This window comes from Peromyscus californicus, unplaced genomic scaffold (genome assembly GCF_007827085.1).
Source record: "Peromyscus californicus insignis strain IS unplaced genomic scaffold, ASM782708v3 Scaffold_1__1_contigs__length_55948999, whole genome shotgun sequence".
In the NCBI taxonomy this organism is placed as follows: domain Eukaryota; kingdom Metazoa; phylum Chordata; class Mammalia; order Rodentia; family Cricetidae; genus Peromyscus; species Peromyscus californicus.
Window position 1 is genome coordinate 4,220,082 of NW_026294492.1, and position 20,330 is coordinate 4,240,411.

Here is a 20,330-nt window from a genome sequence, read left to right on the forward strand (position 1 = left end):
GACAAAGAATGACTTCTTTGAGGTCATATCCACCTAGTTGAGAAAGATACTAGCTTTGCTTGCAGCCTGGAGTTCCTTCATCCATCAACCTGTATTTATGCTCAAAAAGAGGGGAACATCCATTATTTTTAATTTAAAAAAAAAAACCAAATGGTTCTGCCCACATGTCACATCAAAACCGCATCTTCAAATGCACTAACTCTAAGCCCTTCTAGTGCAAGCTCTGTACAAGTAAAAATAGCCAAGAAATACAGGTTGCAACATTCAGGGCTATATGGGGGAACTCGGTATTGTTGCTTTCATTTGGTTTTTGCTTTCAATTAAAACTTAGAAAATAATCTTCCTCACCTAAGAGATGAATCAAGAATGCATTAGGATTTAAAGAGCCAACACACCAGGTAAGCCAAGAGTGAACTTTGATATCACTCTTATTTTAGAGAAATGGGACACATCCTCAATTATGTCAAAACAAACACAGCCATTAAAATCATGAATGTTCATAAAAATGCTGGAAACTCCACAGGAAAAAAGTTTATGATGTGTTTTCTAAACCCTGGTATGTTGATGGCTGTTCAGTAATTCCAAGAGCAGAGACCTTGCAGGCACCATTAGCAAAATCCAACTTAAGCAGGACCATTCACACACACAGCAGCAGCATGGAATAAGGGGACCAGGGGAGGGACATTCTAAAAACAAATGATCAAGGTCACATAAAAGCAGAGAATGTTTTTTCATGCCAGATCCCAAATCATAAACCTCGCAAGGAGGAAAATACACACACAGACACACACACACAGACACACACACACACACACACACACACACACACACACACACACACACACACACACAGTGCGTGTGTATAAGTATGGTTGTATATAATTTACTGTCTCCCCCCCCGCCCCAATATGCTGACACAAGCCATGGAGTTATAAAAGGCACCAGAGAAAGAGTTGAAGAATTTATTACTCCAGTATGCATCTGCTGTTACAAATTATATGACCCAGAGCAGGGCAGGTCCCTCTCTGGGCCTCATTTTCCAGAACTATTAAGGAGATTGAACCCTGTGATCACCATGGCCTTTCTTTGAATATTTTTCTGACCTCAGGGCTGTATTTAGAATTCTTGAAGCACGAAATTAGCCACTTTGAAAGACTTGCTACTTTGACCTAGAAATGTTCCTCAGTCTGTCCTTTGTTTTCCCATTAGAGGCGACATTTAAATAAAAATGAAAGGAACTACTGTTGTTTTTCCAGGCTGTGCCATTTGTGTGTAATGAGGGAAGTGGTTATCCAGCAAAGAGAGCAGCTCCCCTGGAAATAAGGGAAATCGGCGCTTTTCCTCTCTCTAGTGGGAATGGAGTGGACTGTCGCTCATCAGTCCAATCACTCCTCAGACCACAAGCAAAAAGGCAAGCGAGGGGACGTGGAGCCAGAGTGAAGCTTTTCCACGGAGGCGTCTTGCACATAGCACTTCCTTAAAGGAGCTCCTGATTCCAAATGAAAAACTGCAAAGGAGAATTAGGCCGATGCATGGTCTTCAAATACAACTCACAGGCCAAAGGAGATGGTTTGCATCTAGTTTTATCCTTTCATGTCTTAAAATTGGTTCTTGTATGGAAAGCGCAGAGCGCATGGGTGACGCCTTGAACTTCTGAGTCTCCTCCCTCTGCCTCCAAAGTACTGGGATCACAGGCGTGCACCACAAGGCCTTGCTTTAGGCAGCACTAGGAAGCGACACCCAGGGATGTTTGCATGCTAGACAAGCCCTCTACCTACTGAATCACATCCTTCGCCTGGACAGTTGAGTTTCAAAAGTAAAATCCAATCACCCTGGATGAATCCTCCTGGTGGATGAATCCTCCTGAATGGCCTTGCTTGGCCTGGAAGGGCTTGGAAGGTCTTCTACAAGGACATGCTACAGCAAGACTTCAGAGAATGGACAGGATAAATGGACTCTAGACAGGGGTCGTCTGGGTGTTGCATGCAAAGATATGAAAGAAGAGGGTTGTCATCAGAAAAATGAGAAGCTATGGGAAGGCTTTCTTCTTCCCTTCTGCAGTTGGTTTGAATGCATTAATAATGAACTCCACGTCACCAAGAAGGTGCCAGAAAGAAATCAAAGCGTGTGATTTGGTGTCATTTCATCAAGAGAGAGCCCAGATTTGATTCCCTTTTACACCACCCCCCCACCCCGTTTCTTCCATCCTCTCTGTGGGTTGTGTGAATCTGAAGCCTTGCTTTGCTGAAAGCTGTCTTGTGAATCTTTCCCTCTATCTGAGTCTGACTGTGTCTGTCCCTAACAAAGAGATTTGCTCTATCTTTATTGAACAGCATAGAAAGCATCACTTGGGAAACATTAAGGGATACTTTACAGAAATCTTTAACAGGGTTTTACAAGGGATTAAGTCACTCACTCCAACTAAGCCCAAATAACCTGGACAACAAACAGTATTCCAAACATCATTGTTTATAAAGCAATATCCTTATATTGCTTTCAACATTTGTGTTGAGCATTCATTTTGTAAGACTGCTTTCAACTTCTATTTGCTAGTTCCAGCAAATGATTATGGTAACACAAATGCACTGCTCAGGGTCAGGAACACAAAAGAGTACATAACTTAAAATGACAGCTATACATTAGATTGTAACAGTTGATTCCATGAGAAATCCAAAGCAAGGGAGGTTGATTGTTACAATGTTCTCTTAAAGGCCACTTAAACAAACAGGCTGAGCACACAGTAGGATGACAGTCTTAGGTCTTAAATGACCGCAAGTTGTATTATTAACTCTGGCTGTGAAGTCCAGCATCAGTTCTAATCCCTTGGAATATGAGAAGTTTCCATAATATTGTATCACCACACACCTTAATCACAAGTAGTTGACAAATACTGCTAGAATTTGAAACAAGCATCTTACTTGGAAGATAACAAAGATAATAAAATTTCAAAAAGATTGACATTCTGCAATAATTAAACAACTGGAGCTGGTAAAAGACACAGACAGAAAAATGAAAGTTATTCCCAGCCCCCAATAAGGACTCCTCAAGTAGAGAGAATGATGCTGGCCTTGCCAAAGGACCATCCTGAACCCAGCATGGCACAGGGCTTCTATGGTACCTTCTGACTAGACCCAAAGGCTTCAGGATACATAGGAATCTGATAGAATATTGCAAGAGGCTTGCCTCAGCATGGAGGGGTTGGTGGTGAAGGGCAGTCAACTCAAGGATTCTAATTGTATCATCTAACAAATCTTAAATGCAACACTCAAGTGGATCAGCCTCTTTGAATGAACCTAAAATGCAACCCAAAACAGAGCCGAGAAATTTTAATAGAAAAAAGTGGCATCTTTTGCCTAACAAGGTAGAATTCAGAATGGATGGCATCCAATTTTAGGTCTACCAAAACCAGCAGAAAAATGTGACCTAGAGTCAGGGGGAAATTAATCAGAACTGCCATGAATGCTGAAACAGTCATCCAAGCTACTTTGACAAAAATTGCAAAGATAAGCAGAGGCATGATGGTATAAGACTCATAGCACCTTTCCAGAAACTGGAATGCCTTGAATTCAGAGGGTGGTATATGTCTTTTGAGTGCTAGAAAAATAGTGTTCCAATTCCCTTCATCTATGTTATACTTGAAAGTTGTACCTCTCAGTAACTGAGAGGAAAATCAGTGAGGAGTGATGTTCTGTGGGGTCCAGACAATGATCTGTGAGAGCCGTGGTTTTGGTTTTGGATGATAGAATTTATTAAGTATTGAGTAAGTCAAAGTAAAAGGAGGGGGGTCATCAATTTGGGGACTCACTGTATAAACAAGGACATGACCGCTCCAAGGTATGATGGAGGGGAAGGATTTTATTGTAGATATGAGGGAGAGTACAGCGAGAGGTCTCTGGAGGAGCCCAGAGCAGGGAGAGAAAGTAGAAAGTAGAAGACCAAGCATCACTGGTAGAATGAACGGGGCCATGAGAGGAAAGAGGGAGGTGAAAGATAAGACCAAGAGAAAGCATGGCCAAAAAGGCAGGGTTATAATACAATCAGAATCCGAGGGAAGGGAAGCATATGAGATAGAGAAGTTTAGGGTAGGGTGCAGCATGGAAAGAGTGGAGAAGAGCAAGGATACCAGCATGGACTCTGTGACAGGTGTTTGTGATGTTGAGAGAACCTGGGGGCCCGCGTGCATTTTGGTATGTTATGAGCACCACCGTTAGCCATTTTTCCTGAGTTTCTTTTGAGCCTGACATTCACACCATCCAGTAGAAATCAACCAGGGAAGCCTTTTGAAGACAGGATTTCCCAGTTGACAGTCCCAGGCAGAACATTATCTCCTGGTTGAGGCTTCCAATTAAAAAGTAGAAGTCAAGAAGTTGTAGACATACATCCTCAGGGTGGGGGTTGTACAATCATACAACAGAACCCATATTTCTTATGTATGCTTTGCCACGTGGTTCATGGCTTGTCACCTTATTTTTTTACATGTCTTCCTTCCTCTGCATCTGGCTGATGTCTGCCCCAACTCTGCCCTTCTTCTCCCTGTATCTCCCATTTGGCTTTCCTGCCCAGCCTTATTCTGCCTGACTATAGGCCAAATCAACCTTTATTATCAACCAATGAGAACAACACATATTCACAGCATATAGGATCCCACTGCACAGATTGCTTTGAGCAGTGCCACCCCTGGGCAGGTGGTTCTGGGAGTGTATAAGGCAGGCTGAGCAAGCCATGGGGAGCAAACCAGTAAACAGCATATTCACAGCATATAGGATCCCACTGCACAGATTGCTTTGAGCAGTGCCACCCCTGGCTTCACATGTCATTACTTGGGGATGAATTGAGTTATTAGCGGAGCAAGTGTGTGAAGGGAAGAGTCCAGATACTTTCAAACAAACATTCCCCCACCAAAGCCCATTGACCACAGATTCCAAACTCACCATAGACTATAGAAAGACAAACCCGTGGGGAGATGTACAGACAAGTATGTCACACAGCCATAATAACAGATCGGGTTAGGAAAGTCACAGCAAGTTTATTCACCGCAGGTTTCATGAAGAGAGCACTAAGACTTTCTTCTGAGCCTCTCTCACAATCATCTCAGAAAGGCTTGAACAAAACCCTTTGTGGAAGTAGCTGCCATATGACAGAGAGCCCTAACGTTATTTATCGGCTTTAAAAACACGTTCTACTGAAGCCAACAATGTATTTAGATAATAGACATGTTATTTATAAGTTATACATAGTTCCAAAAGTGAAAAAAATATTGATATGTTAATACTAAATCTTACAATTTAAGATTAAGGTAGACCTTACTTGGGAATGAATTCTTCAGAAATAGGATGTGGGATCAAAATGATGTAGAGAGTCTTCTACATCAGAATTGGAATGTTAAACAATAGCCTGACCCAGCCACCTCCTTATGACCAAAAGTTACTTAATTCCTTTTATTGTTTAATTGTTCATGTTTATTTGGGTTTTTTTTTGTTGTTTATATTTTTATTTTTATGGTACTGGGAACAAAACCAGGGCCTGAACCCAGGGACAGAATGTTTAGGACAGTGTTCTACTGTGGAGTTCCACCCCCAGCCCCCTTTGTACTTTTTATCTTGAGAAAAGGTCTCATTACCCTGAACACAAGCTGCAGCCCAGGAAGGCCTTGGATGTTCCATTTTCCTTTCTCTGCTTCCCAAGTAAATATTACTGGAGGGTTATGACACCTGGCCCACCAACTGTCCTCTTTCAGACCGAACTGTTAACGCTCTCGATGGTAAACGCCTCAGCCAAGGCTACAGAGCCACCGGGAATCTCTTCCACGGCTCTTTCCTCTATCCGAAAAGCCCTTAACGCTGACTTCACATGCAATCAGGAGACATTCAAAGTGCAAGACAATTTACTATGAGATCTCATTCCAGAATCTACGGGGTTTATTAAGACAAATTAAATCTGTGTCGTGAAAACACACAGCCAACGCTGCGTTTAGCTCCTTGGCCTCGGTTTTGGTTAGTGACTCAGAGCTCCTACACTGAGGAAGCACACAACGTAAACATCAATATAAACAAATCAGTGCGTTGGGTAAGTGCAACGCATCCAGCTCAGCGCAGACTGCTCATTACACTCAGAACTGGATTTCAGAGGAGAAAAATGGAATACAGACAAGGAAAGGAGAACAAGATGGGGTTGGCATGCTAGCAGCTTAGGGGCTCGTGTCTATTCAGGTCTGAGGTGCTCCCTCAGGGAACTGTCCAAGGTGTTCTTTGAGCCTTTGAGCTCAAAGAACAAGATCAATGGCTTCTTTGAGAGTGTCCGCACCCCTAAATGGCTCCAAGCAAATGGGATGGGACAGCCACACTCTGGGACAAGGCTCCACTATAGGATTTAGGGTGAGAGGAGAGAGGCTAGCCCATCACAATTGATCAATGTGGGCCACATTTGACATCCTCAGCTCCCAGGTGCAGGAAGACCTCCACAGGCTCACCACTGGATCAGAAGGTCTTTCTAGGTGGTCACAGTGTTAAAATATATCCCAAGGAGATGGTACGTGGCCAGGCAGAAAAGAACCAGCAGTGGCTGGCTGGCTCTGTTGGTCAGAAATAGAGCAAAAACGCCCATTCTCCAGTTTTCTGCCCTCCGTATTCTCACGCAACCTGACTCCAAGAAGCTGTATGACAGGTGTTGGGTCTAGGTGCAGCACACAACTTCTCTTCTGGCATAGTGAGGCACATGTCCAGAGGAACTACAATTAATGACCAGCTCTCTGAATCAGCTGCAAAACATTCTGTAGGACAGTCTCCCTTGAGGGGCTGGCGTCAACCAGGTGGCAGCTTGGGTTCTCCATCCGCTGGTATGTCATTTCCACCCTGGAGATAGAGGGAAGAGGAAAAGTCAGCTTCCTCTCCTACCCAGTTCATCCTGAAAAAGCAACTTTTTTTACCTTGTCATGGTGGCTCAGAGCAAACCCCCCCCCCATTTAACTCACCTTGGCGGCCATCACTGCCCCTAGACAGATTCAGTGAAGTTCGTTCAGTGAAGAATGAGTCAGCCATGATGCATAATAACTAACAACCTGTTACCTGCCAATCAAGTCTCCTGGTCCTTTCTTCTCAGTTTATACTCCGAGTTAACTGGGAAAGACCATCTTCAGTCTCATGGCAGAGAAGGCAGTCCAGCCAAGGCCCGCTTTGCATCCCCCAAGATCACCCTACAGTCAGAGTCCCCTACACAGGTGCCACAAGTCTCTAAAGAGACTCTTTGGACTTCTTCTGAACAGCGCTGAGACTGTGATAGCCTATGGCGGCTTTCGAAGTTGGACTGAATGCATTGTTTGCCTTGTGAAATGGCTCTAAGCCGATGAGGGCCAGGGAGTGGAATGTGGTGGTTTGAATGAGAACGGCCCCCACAGGCTCACAGATTTTGAATGCTTAGTCACTAGTGAGTGGCATTGCTTGGAAGGATTAGGAGGTGTGGCCTTGTTGGGGGAAGGGTGTCGCTAGGGGTGGGCTCTGAGGTGTCAGAATCCCAAGCTAGGCCAATGTCTCTCTCTTCCTCCTGCCTATGACTCCAGATATAGAACTCTCAGCTCCTTCTCCAGCACCATGTTATGTCTGCCTGCTTGCCGCCATGCTCCCCACCATGGTGATAATGGATTAAAGCTCCAAAACCTCAAGCCAGCACCAAAGAAATGCTTTCCTTTATAAGAATTGCTGTGGTCATGGTCTTTCTTCACAGCAATAGAACACTGACTAAGACAGATGCTAAAGGTCAAACCTGGGTCCTCTTGCTTGTACAGCAAGCACATTCTTGACAGAGTACGTCCCCAGTCCTGAAACTCTGGGTTTTAATACAAGTCCGACCATTTCTGACACAGAAACCCCATGGTTTTTAATTGGTCGTGCCGAAGGCCAGATGGTAACAGGCGTAGTGATAGAGACTGGGGTGGCTTAGGGGACGTTGCCTCTTGCACTTGAAGCACAGGAACTGTGTCCTTCACTCTGCATCCTAAAGCGGTTCTGATCCTGGCTCAGGGACGAGAGGGACTCCCACCCTTCACATCACCCTGGGGACACTTACTTCTGACGAAACACGTTATTGGCCTCGAGTTCGGCCTCTTCTTTAGTTTTCTCCACACCCCGGCCCTGCAATCTTCTCACTCTCTCCTCGGGATTCACCGTGAGCAGCAGGACCAGGTCAGGCTTCAGCAGGTCTCCTGGCCACTGGTAGATGGGGTGGTGGGCAGGGGGGAGGTACTGCGGGCCTCCACTCACCTCGGTGGCTATGGCGTAGGTGGCTGTGCTGTGCCAGTACCTGGGAAACGAGGCAGCCGTGAGCTCTCACCTTAGGAAGGAGTCAAGGTACCATTTGAGAACCATCAAACTAGGCTGGCTCTGCTAAAGTCTTCCCAGTACCACACAAATGAACTACATTTGGATTTTTTTTAATGTGTAAAACACACACAAAAAAAAACCCAGAGTCAACAACAGTAGTAATAGGTGGGCTAGTCATGAAATCGTATATTTAATTGAAACTATCCTATACCGTAAGGACAGATGTCAAACCATTCTGGCCCTTCTGTACGTACACTAACTTCTATGCAGCCATGAGGGTAAGGATGACTGGTTGGCTCAACAGTGCCTTTCTAGTTAACGCTATGTCCTCAGCTAGTGAAATCTGGCAGGCCTGAGCCATTTCTCACAGAGCCAAACTCAAACTGCCCATGAAATCCATGTTCATGGGGCAGAGGCTAGAATGCCACCCTCCCCCGCTTCACAAAAAAACCAGTTGTCTAACTGTGCGGTGGTAATTATACAAAAAGGAGACCAAGCTGGGCGGTTGTGGAAAGGTCAGCCATGGCCATAAATGGAAAAGAACCCATCACATTGTTTCTGGAAGCCTAACAGCTATCTACCACCCACAGGAAAGGATTCTGGCTCCTCATGAAGCATGGACCTTCCTCCCAGTTTGGACCACACACCATCTTTCCTCCTTGTCTCCTAGCAAGGGTGATACCCTCAACTAGTGAAGTCCCGCCTCTGCCTTCACAGTCCTGCTCCCGTGAAGGCCCCATACAGAATCCAAGCTCCTCCTCTGGCTCCTCATACCCTGGAGGAGACTCTACTGAGGAGCTCCTCACTGGGGACCACAGCTATTGTCTCAGGAGGAAGATCCTGTCTCCTCCACGGAGTGGGAAATGCTTCTTAGTCACTTCTGTATTCTCATACATAAAAAATATAAAACCAGCACATGGTAGGTATGCAATGGGTGAATGCCCCTTATGTCTATTAATGAATGAAATTTATTAGCATGTAATAAATAATGCTCCTTATGGTTATTGATGCACACATGCATGCATGAGTCAATAGATAATATTTTCTAATGTAAGTGTGTGATATTACTAGAACAGGAACTTAACTATGTGTGTCCCAGAAAATCCAAGTCTAACCACTGTCACCAAAACCAATGGTGACCAGCAGGAAAGGGGTTCCCGTCACTGCAGTCACACCAGGAAGACAGAAAGTACCTGTATTCTTAGCTTTGTCCTTGGGGGCACTAATATGAGCACCAAGGTTAAGTAGGGAAAGGGTAAAAATGTTGGGGTATAAGATACACACATAGCTAGTCAGTCTCAGTCTGGATGTGACCTGGCTGATCACAAATGCAGGATCAGTCAGGAGAGATGTGGTCCCCATGAAAGAGCTGCTGTTGCTGAGTGGGTAGACTCAACCCTTGTTGGAAGATGTTCACCCATGATACAGACAATGTCCTGGAATCAAAGGTGGCCACAAGACAGAATGACTCAGAGCAAAGGAGACCAAGATGCCAAGCATTGTCTTTTCTATTGTTTTCTTTCTGTCTTTCTTTCTTTCTTTCTTTCTTTCTTTCTTTCTTTCTTTCTTTCTTTCTTTCTTTCTTTCTTTCTTTCTTCCTTTCTTCCTTCCTTCCTTCCTTCCTTCCTCCCTTCCTCCCTTTCTTCCTTCTTTCTTTCTTTTTGAAGTTACCCATCAGGCATTAATGGGCATTGCGGGGGGGAGGGGGGGGCGCCTCTGCTGGCCCTAACACAAAGTGTTGTTAGTGAAGGTACCCTCCAAGCCTTTGTTGCAATCAGATTCTTGCCCTGTTCAGGCAACATTCTAACATAAAGTGAATAAATGCGAAACTTCATATCCAACATCAAAGGAAAATCACCTATAGCAAGTATTTATCATATAAACTGAAGCTCCCAGGAAAAAGAAAACCCTTCCTAGGTTTGAAGATTCTCCAAGGCTGACAGCTTAGCCTGTGTGCCCATAGCTACTCCTTCAATTTTCAATAGTTCTGGAACTTTTTGTCAGAGGGCAAAGGACACAGTGGGGACTACATGATAGGTCCACTGCATTAGCCTGGAGGTTGTCATTGGTTATGATAATAAGAGGAATGATGCCTGGTGGTTATGACACAACTTTTTCAGATCCACATTCTTTATTTGTTAATTGCAGAGACTATCTGATTCCAACCTACCCAAGGCACTATTCAGATATTAGTATAAAATGTCAGGGTGTAATGTATGTAGTTCATAATTCAGTATTCCTCTTGTAATCGTAATGCATGTTCACAATTGAGCACCTAAATATATATGTAGAGAGACAGAGAGACAGAGACAGAAACAGAGAAAGAGAGAATGATGTGTCACAGAGAAGGCATCTTGCTACTCACCTATCTACAATAACAGGGAACTTGGCTGATTCTTTAGCTATTTCAGAAGCCACAAGATAATTGCCCAAAGAGTAAAATGCTCTTCGAATGATAGTAGGCTCACTGTCAAAGATTTTCCTCCACTGGCTGATGCAGGGGGGTGGTGATTGCAAAAGGACAGCCTTGAGAGACTCTGACACTGACTGGGTCAAGGTGCTTTTACCTGCAGGAAGTAAACAAAACAGACCACTTCTTAGCTGAAGCTGCCACAGTCCTCCCAAAGGTTAACACTAACCTGTTAACCAAGGAAGAGCAAATGTCTTCAATCTGTAATTCGATGGGAGTGATTAAATAACACCCGGGTTCTGTGAGAAAGCTGACTGAACAAAACCTTGAGGAGAAAGCCAGCAAGTAGCATCCCTCCAGCAGCCGCTGGTTCAACTCCTGCCTCCAGGTTCCTACTTGAGTTCCTGTCCTAACTTTGCTTCACGATGGGCTGCAAAAGGTGCTTTTGGTCATGGTTGTTTATATAGCGACAGAAACCTAACTAAGACACCTTCTCCTTTCCCTGCCCCCCTTCAGGGCCCCTTCACATTCTTCTACCATGTCTGTTCATTCTCTTCAAGATCCACCTGCTCCAGCCTTGCAGCACGTCTGCCCAGCTTCTCTCCACCTGCTCCAGCTCACTCCACTTCTCAGCTTCCCTCCACCTGCTCCAGCTCCAGCTCACTCCATTTCTCAGCTTCCCTCCACCTGTTCCAACTCTAGCTCACTCCACTTCTCAGCTCCTCTCCACCTGCTCCAGCTCACTTTACTTCTGCTCAACTCCCCTCCAAGGTCCACCTTGCTCTGTCCCCGCCCCCACTCTTGCTACTCTGTGCCTGGCATTTGGCTTGGCATTTGGAGCTCCTAAGACTGACTTGTCAGAGGTCAAGTTCCCCCTTTAGGGAACATTTAAGTATATTTTTGGACTCTTCTTTGCACACCCCTGGGTGTCATACTGCCCGGAGTCACTTCCTGGGCCCATCTCAGATGTCCCAGCCTTTGCCTGGAGCACAGGACTACAGTGATAAGGCGTAATCTACTCTAGACAGATGTTCTTCTCTGGCCTCACTGAGCACCAACTGTATACACTTAAGGCCTTTTCCCTCTGTCATATTTAACACTCAGGGTACCAAGACTTCATCACCAACTGCTTATTTACTGCTAGGCAGACCCCAACAGTGCTGACCATTTTGGTGTTTGTGCTATGAGCACACCGCTAACACATAGCATGCTTGGAATGCCCTATTCTACATAAGAGTACTCATTGAGTCACTGAGCAGTAGAGAAGGGAATGGAGCCATCCACAGTGGCCTCCTTGGTGGGGCTGGACACAGGACGCAGCTGTGGCAATAGATTTCCCTTTCTCCTCTCCTGGTTATCACTTTCTGAACTTCACATGTGTGGGCATAGGTGTGTTGGGGTTAAAGGTTTGTATTGTCCTTTTGTCCCACAGAATCTGAATTATCTCTAAGTGAAAAAATAGATGACCATAAAGACATACTGGACCAAAAAAAAAATGACCCAAAAAACTACAATGGACAGCTGATGTTAAAATTCCAGCCGTGGCTAAAAACCAACCTCGACTAGGTCTTGGCGTGGTGATGAGAAGTGCTGAATGCTGAGCACATTGCTTCTCCCTGCTGATGACTTTCAGACAGAGCCAGGACAGCAGGTAACAGTCATCCCACTGTGTCACTTCCTTGTGACACAGAAGTTCCCATGTGGAAATGACCTTTGGGATTATTAAAGGTAACAGCCTGTGACCAGGGATGCAGATCTGTGGTAAAGCACTTACCTAGCATGTGAGAAATCCCTAGACTCAATCACCAGTACTTCGACCCTAGTTTGCTCTCTGCCACTGTGATAAAGCGCTGACCGAAACCATCATCAGGAAGTTATTTCATCTTACAACTCCTGGGTCACGCTGCATTGCCGAGGGAAAACAGGTTGGGGACTCAAGGCGGGAGCTGAAGCAGAGACAACGGAGGAATACTGCTTAAGGCTCACTCCTCCTGTTTTCTATACAGCTCAGAACCTGCCCTAGGTGGCACCACCAACAGTGGGCGGGGTCCTCCCATACCAATCATCAATCAAGAAAAAAATGTCTCCGCCAACATTCCCACAGGACAATCTGATGGGAGCATTTTCTCATTGGAGGTCTCCTGTTGGCAGATAACCCTAATTTGTGTCTAGTTGGCAAAAAAAAAAATACAACCACCAAAACAAAGAGTATGACAGCCGTCTTCACCCCTCCAAGTGATGCAGGAGAGGCCTAAAGATAATAGCATCCTCCATCAGCCTTCTCCTGGACTTGAGTGTTCTAGTTACTGTGCTAACACATTTTTATATTCTGACCCCTCTTGAGTAGTTCAGGAAGCTCCATGGCCTCCTTCCCCAGTTTGCTCTCTATCAGGGGCCTCTGGATGTCCTGTGGCTTCTGGACATAAACTGTTTGCTAAAGCACTGGACCTTTGCCCAGCCACTGCTTCCACCTTCCAGGTTTTCATCACCCAGCCTGCTCTTGTTTGTTCCTAGACTACAGCTTTGGTATGACCTTAGGTCTCCTCTGGAGGTTGCAGCAGAACAGGACCTCCTGAGAGGTCCATTAACACACACACACACACACACACACACACACACACACACACACACACACACACCTGGTTGCGTCCCATGGTCGGTCTGGCCTAGAGACTTACAGAAGGCTCTGTGCGGCGTTGAGTATTGTAAGAACGACTTCCTGCAACCCTGTGGTCCATGGTGTTGACGGAGACTAGAAAGCAGTGCTCACTTACCCGTGGCATCCAGTCCTTCGATGGCAATGACCTGGAACTCTCCTTTCGGGATGTCCCTCGGGCATTGGTCAACCAGGTCAAGCACTGCCCGGGCTTCCGGGATAAAGGATGTACACTGTAGGGGGAGGAAAAACTGCATAAGCAGGGAAGCTCTGGGGCTTCTGGGAACCTGTTGTGACTCTGCCAAAGACAGCACTGCCTGGCGCTAAAGAGACCTTTTCTAGATTGAACATAATGCCTGGCCCATGGGTTCCTAGAGTTTAGAAGCTGAGACACACTAAAAAAAAGGGGGGGGGCTGCAAATGTCTGGGTTACACAACCTCAATCCTTCACTGGCTAGCCTACCCCAGAGGAAGGATACATAATTCCAACCACAGCCACAATAGAACTCCAGGCCCTGCTGAGAACAGGAGGTATGTGAACCACCCTGTAGACGTAACCAGGTAAGTGCATCTACCCTGCATCCCTCCCCCCCCACACACACACACATCCTCCTAATGGCCCGGAAAGCTGGCAATAGTGCTGGAAGCTGGTACAGCTTCAAGCTGAGATTCTGCTGAGAATCGGGACTTCCTTATTCCCCATCACCACATCCCATGCCCCTAGGACCTTCATCTGAGGCCCACTCTCATTCATACATATGCTTCCCGTGAGCAAGGCAAGCACCCAAGAGCTTTATAAGTAGTGGACCAGCCAGTCTCTGCGAACGCCTCTGTTAGTACCTCCTTAGGGAAGCAAGCTGGAAGCGCATTCTTGATAAATGCCAGGAATCTCATCACCTCCCTGGCTGACCACGGGCTTTTAACCATCCTCTAGCCCTGTCGGACAGCTTGTAAAAAGTAATGTTACTACATAGACCAGCAGGCCCTATCTGCCAGCCCCAGGCACCAACACAACCTTAGGCTTTTCCCTGGAGACTGCCAGAAACCTCGTCACAGGAACATTTACGGATGATGGGAAGATAAAGGCAAAACACGCTTGAGCAGTGAGGGACCGCATACGGTCCACAAACCAGTTGAATGCTTACATCCTCTAACCCACGTAGTATATCTTCTGCGCCCCCAAGATCCCAGAATGGAAGCAAATATACAGCAAATTGTCCCCTTAACTAGCTGGCCTCGTTCTCCCCAATTCCCAGAGGACTCTTTACTCCACCTGCAGGACTTCGAGAATGTCTTCCTAGCAAGCATTGCTCAGCCAGGTGTTGCATGCACTCAGCACTTGGTTGACAGAAACCTGCACAGGAAATGTTGAAGGCAACGCCAGTGTCTCACACAGAGTCTGCACAGCTTGCCTACACCAGCTGACTCATGACTAAGAATAAAAAAAAAAAACCAGGCGGAACGCACTTGATTGGCCAGCCTGGGGCAGAACACCCAGCTCCACTTAGGGCCGAAGAGAAAAAAAAAAACCTCTTACTTACCTCCTCCAATACCGCCCGTGCAGCATCCCGGTCTTGGAACACCGCAGAGTTGAGCAGATCTGGCAGCAATGGGTGCAGATGAGGCTCCGGTGCCGGCAGGACGCATGCGCAGTCCACTTGCACCTGCCTGTCTCCCTGCAGCTCCCACGTGCGCTGCCACAGCAAACCCTGAGAGTCGGCCTGGAACTCGGCTAACTGCGGGTGCGCCACCTCCTGGCACGAGCCCAGAAGCTGTAGCAAGGCGCTCCGGGTGTCCGGGTGGTCGCAAGGGTCGCGCAGCAGGAAGCCATGCTGGGCTTCACCGTCCTGGTCGCCGGGACCGTAGCCTAGCAGCTTACTCATCCGGCACCGCTGCAAAGGGCCCCGGCACAGCTGCAGCAGCAGACGCTGATGCATCCGGGCCGCCTGCACCCGGGGCCCGCAGCCTGTGCCCGGGGCCAATGGCACGCACAGCGCGTAGCTGCGCCCCGGGGGCCCGAGCAGCGCTGCCAGGCGTGGGTCCGGGTGGCCCGCCGTGTCCCCTAGGACGAAGTGAGTCAGGGAGCAATCCGGCATCTCCACCGCGAAGCGCCGCGGCCGAGCCATGGTCCCAGTGCAGGCCCGGTGCCGCGCGCACAGCCGCCGCGACAGTCGCCCAAGCCACAGTGGGGCTCGAGGGCGGCTGACTAAGGCCATGGGTGTCCCGGGCCGCGCCCTCAGCCACGCCTCGGAAACGAAACTGCGGGTGACCACAGACCCGGGATCCGTGAGAAACGAAAGCGAAGGCGGCTGCCGGCGGGACCTCGGGTGTGGCCGCGCTACTCTCCGCCCGGGCTTCTCCGCCTCCCGCCCCAGCCGCGCTTTTAACCGCCGGCGGGCGGTTAGGAAATTCTCCGGGCCCTGGGCCCTGGGCGTTGCTATCGCCGCTGTGATCCCCTGGCAACGCCTGCCCTTGAGCATTCCAGCCTCTCCGGAGCCATCAGCTTTGTCTGGCTTGGTTCTGTGGTGGCAGGTGCTCCTAGTCCGAGTTTTAAACTTCTTCCAGGCTACTTAATTCCTGACGGGTGAGGACTGGGAAAGCTGGAGAATGAGGCACAAAGGGATCTCCTCCCAGAGAACACACACACACACACACACACACACACACACACACACACACACACACACACAGCCTCATGATTCACCCGTACACACAGGCACCTGACTCCGGAGACCTTCAGGTAGCTGCCTAGCGGTATCTGACCTCAGTTTACCATATAGTACCCACTTAGCCAGTCCTGCAACCAGTCTGGGCAGTTTTTCAGCTTTGCAAATGAAGGACTCCTCCAGTGTGCTCCTTACTCTTGCAAACTGGGATCTGTGGCCAGGTTGTGACATTGAATGATTGCCAATTAAAATCTCCTTCATTGATGTCTGGTGTTTTGAAATTTCTCTCTCTCTCTCTCTCTCTCTCTCTCTCTCTCTCTCTCTCTCGTGTGTGTGTGTGTGTGTGTGTGTGTGTGTGTGTGTGTGTGTGTGTGTGTATACTAGCTATGTTTTAGACCACCTTCACCTTGCTGGCTCACAATAAAGATACGTGTCTCAATGATATTCCCAACTTAGGATTTACCCCAACACTAGAAGGGTGTTGGTGTGGTCATGGTGTGAGAACCATCAATAGAATTGGTAGAGCAAGAAGATGTGATGTGCAATAGAATCTGGAGTGGGCTGTTCAAGGATCACATTACCTCCAATGGTGAGCTGTGTGAAATCATAGCCCAGGACGCCTGATAGAGTATCAGAGTCTGGGGTTGTAACTCTTAGAAATAAATATTTTTGGTGTCACACAAAGAAACACAATGAAAGTAATTCTGCAAGACAATTTGCTTTTGGAAAAAAAAAAAAAAAAAAAAGGAGGGGGTGCACCAAGACCTAACCCTGGCTAGGAAGCGTACCAAGGAGAGAAGTTACTTGGAGTTGTTTTAATGAAGGTGGTAACTGTGTCTTTTTTCCCATTGACTAGTGTCCAACTTTTCCAGATTGGCTAACTTAAAAACAAACAAACAAACAAAAAACAGGACAAAGGGAATGAAGAAAAGGGGGGAAGGAATCAGCCTCTCCAGGCCATCAGGTTCCAGAAATGTAGAGGATAGTGTTTTCATTTTAAAAAGTTGCATGAAGATGAAACGATTTGAACGCTTTTGCACAAAAGTTTAACAAAATTGAGAGATTTATAGAATGTTAACCCTTGGTGAGCTAGCTACCTTTGGTAGAAAGCAGAACAAAAAATTATTTCTGACATACTGAAGCCAGGACCCATAACAACATGCCAGGTTCCTCTCCACAGAATGAGGCAATCAGCTTTGACCTTTGACCTTTGTGTGAAGTCATTGGAACAAGTTGGTAAGGCATGCACATACACACAGCATCTCTAACCACCAACAGAGAGACCCTTCAGAGGGACTGCTTGCCAAGGCTACAATAGAAACTGCAGCTCTTGGTTTTTGTGTGCATGGTTATTGAATAGACAGCAGCAGCGAGTCAAATTTTTAGTGCCAATTTAAGATTCCTAGGAAAGAGAGCCTGGTGGCACCAACTGCTTTGGATTGAATAATTGTGCCTGTAGCAATTTGCCCATGGGGGCACAGAGATGAGAAACCAGAAGCTGAGAAAATACTTCAAGAAGTCCCTTTGAATGGATGAGTGGATGAATTAATGAAGAATAGCAGTCATGTATTCTTTTTTTTCTCTTCTTTTTCTTCCTTTTTTTTTTTCCTCTGTGTAACTTTGTAGACCAAGCTGGCCTCGAACTCAGAGAGAGCAGGCATGTAGTCTAAGGAAGACCTATTGCCTTCAGCACTTAGAAAATTTGCTTTCAGTTTCCCAAAGCAGGCAAAGTAGTTTCTGTTTCCATTCACAACACTGACCCATGCTCAGAACTTCCTGGTGTCAGACCAAAGGGAAAGATGAAATTATTCTAGGTATTCACAGACGGTGGGGGGAGAGAAGGAGAGTAAATTCAAGACATTTAAATATAGTAATTAATATAAAATGAAAAATGGCTCAGGGTTTGAAGCACCGGTTACCTATGCTTTAGCTAGTCAGTTAAGTTTAAGAAATAAGACAAAAGAAATCAGAGCTGCGAGAACAACATAACTATACAGAGCCACAGAATGTCAAGAACTCCTTACAGAGAGAACATGTCACATTATTACATATTAATGAATTAGTTGCCATGATATAAATGAGTCAGAAAATGAGAGTCAACGAAACAGATTCACAAAGAATGATGGCTGTAGAGTCCAAATCCAGGTTGAGTATAATGAAAGGGTTAAGAAACTCAGAGCAGTTATGTTAGTACCAAGTATCCAGGAGAGAGGTGTGTCTCCTAGGTGACTCCAAGCCAGGCCCAGCTGACACCAAAGTGAAGCATCCCGAAGCTGTGCTTTGATAACAGGTACACTCTCCCTGTGACAATTCCATGACAGATTTCCTAGAGACTATGACGTTCACAATTCAGCAGACAGATTCCATAACCCAGCAAAGCATCACAACCCCTGCTGGGGCTCTGTCCCCACCAGAGTGCATGGGGCATGTTAGGAATGCACAGGTGCTCAGAGGTAAGATCCCTGGCTAAGGAAAAATGCTGGTGCCTCTGGCTGCTGTTACAATGTGTTTGAATTGTTTTCTGCATGAGACTCCCAAGAAGAGAAGAGCCAACAGGGGCCTCTATGTCAGCCATGACCCACACCCACCTTCAGTAGTTTGCAGAAGATCCCCTCACCCACCTTGGCTTTTGCAAACCATGACTAGGAGTGGATCTCAGCCCCTGAAGGCTGCTGGTTTCCTCCTGGGAAGACACAACCACCATGCAGCAGCCTTTGCTAGAATATGGAGGAGGAAAATGGTGAGGGGGCTGTAGGGAGACTGAACAGATCTAGAATCCAGCCGTCACCATCAACACTGGCCTTCAAGCTATTGCCAACAGCTGGACTGTAAAGGAGGCCAAAGGTCAAGTTTACAAGTTGCAGGTGTCCACGCAGGTCTTTGGTCAGTACCCACCATGGTCTTGTAGCTCAAGGCAAATGCTTCCATAAGTTCTATAGGAAGTCTGGGGTTGTGGGGAGAGGCCTGGGGATAAAGAGCACTTGTCAAAAACAGTATAAACCTACACAAAGCCAAGTAGAATGGTGTGTGTGTGTGTGTGTGTGTGTGTGTGTGTCCCAGCATTCCTAAAGGAGACGGAAGCCAAGATTGGAGAATCCCCAGAAATTTGTGGACATATTAGCCTGAAGTACACAACGAAACAACAGGAGACCCCGTTTCAAACAGGGTGGAAGACAAGGCTCAACACCCAAGGCTGTCCTCTGACCCCCACAACTACACGAACTCCCTAGATTATACAGAAACAGGATGTGCCCTCCCCTGATCTCTACTCTCTGCTGAAACAGGAGTAAGGAGAGGCCGGGCCTTCACTCAGAAGCAGCAAATGACTGACTTGTGAGCTCTGGACACCAGGGATTCACTTCCTCAGTTGTATTAGTTACTCTTCCCTCTGTTGTGGTCAAGTACCTGACCTGAACTTAAGGGGAAAAGAATTCTTGTTGGCTCAGGGTGTGATGGGAGATGGTAGGGAAGGCATGGAGGCAAGAGCATAATGAGGCTGGTCACATTGTGTCTGCAGTCAGGAAGCAGAGAGAGATGCATGCTGTAATCGTAATACTAAACCTAGTCAAGTTGCCAGTGAAAATAACTATCAGATTTACATTTCACCCACACTTAATTGATATTTTTACATGACAACTTCACAGGGAAATTTCAATCAATATGCATCAAAGAAAAGAAAGATGAGAAAATAAAAGCATGCCTGCATATCTGAAAGAATGAATGAATGAATGAAATTGGCCTGCACAGAGAAGTCTTACCAGCAAAGATAAGATAATACCATTATGGTAGTCAGTTATGGAGCAGTGTGGCCAGTGTTTAAACACCCATTGAGATCTTGTTCCCTGAGAGAGGTGTCCCAAGCTGTAGCGTGAATCAGCGTGCAAACTATCACACAGCGCCAGGCTCATAAGGGGAGCAGACATTCCTCACTCTGTCAGGACAAGCACTGCCCTTCATGCTTAACCTGCACCAGGCCCCTTGAAATTATGATGCCATGTGTGAGCCAGGCACGGCTATCTGTGTTTCCCAGGTGTTTCAGAAGGTCAGGCAGACGAATGGCTGGGTCTGGAGCTGAGGGGTGACCTACCTCTCGCCTAAACACAACAACAGATGCTCCCATCATAATACTAAATCGAGTCAAGTTGACAGTGGAGTTAACTACTACATTCATAGTTCATTCATACTTGATGATATTTATATATGACAACTTCACAGGGCACTCTCAATCACTATGCCTCAAAGAAAAGGAAGACGGCATGATGAAAACATGCTCTAATACCTGA

The 20,330-nt window shown here is 46.6% G+C and overlaps 1 protein-coding gene across 1 annotated transcript; it reads right to left on the reverse strand.

Annotated features, from left to right (window-relative positions):
* Positions 1–5,001: 5,001 nt before the first annotated feature.
* Cmpk2 (cytidine/uridine monophosphate kinase 2) lies at positions 5,002–16,014 on the reverse strand. The gene is made up of 5 exons (XM_052745774.1): positions 14,923–16,014; positions 13,500–13,614; positions 10,681–10,882; positions 8,062–8,295; positions 5,002–6,851 (listed from the first exon to the last, which is right to left on the reverse strand). Exons 1-5 carry the CDS (start codon positions 15,859–15,861, stop codon positions 6,734–6,736), a joined length of 1,608 nt encoding a protein of 535 aa, XP_052601734.1. The 5' UTR covers positions 15,862–16,014; the 3' UTR covers positions 5,002–6,733.
* Positions 16,015–20,330: the final 4,316 nt, after the last annotated feature.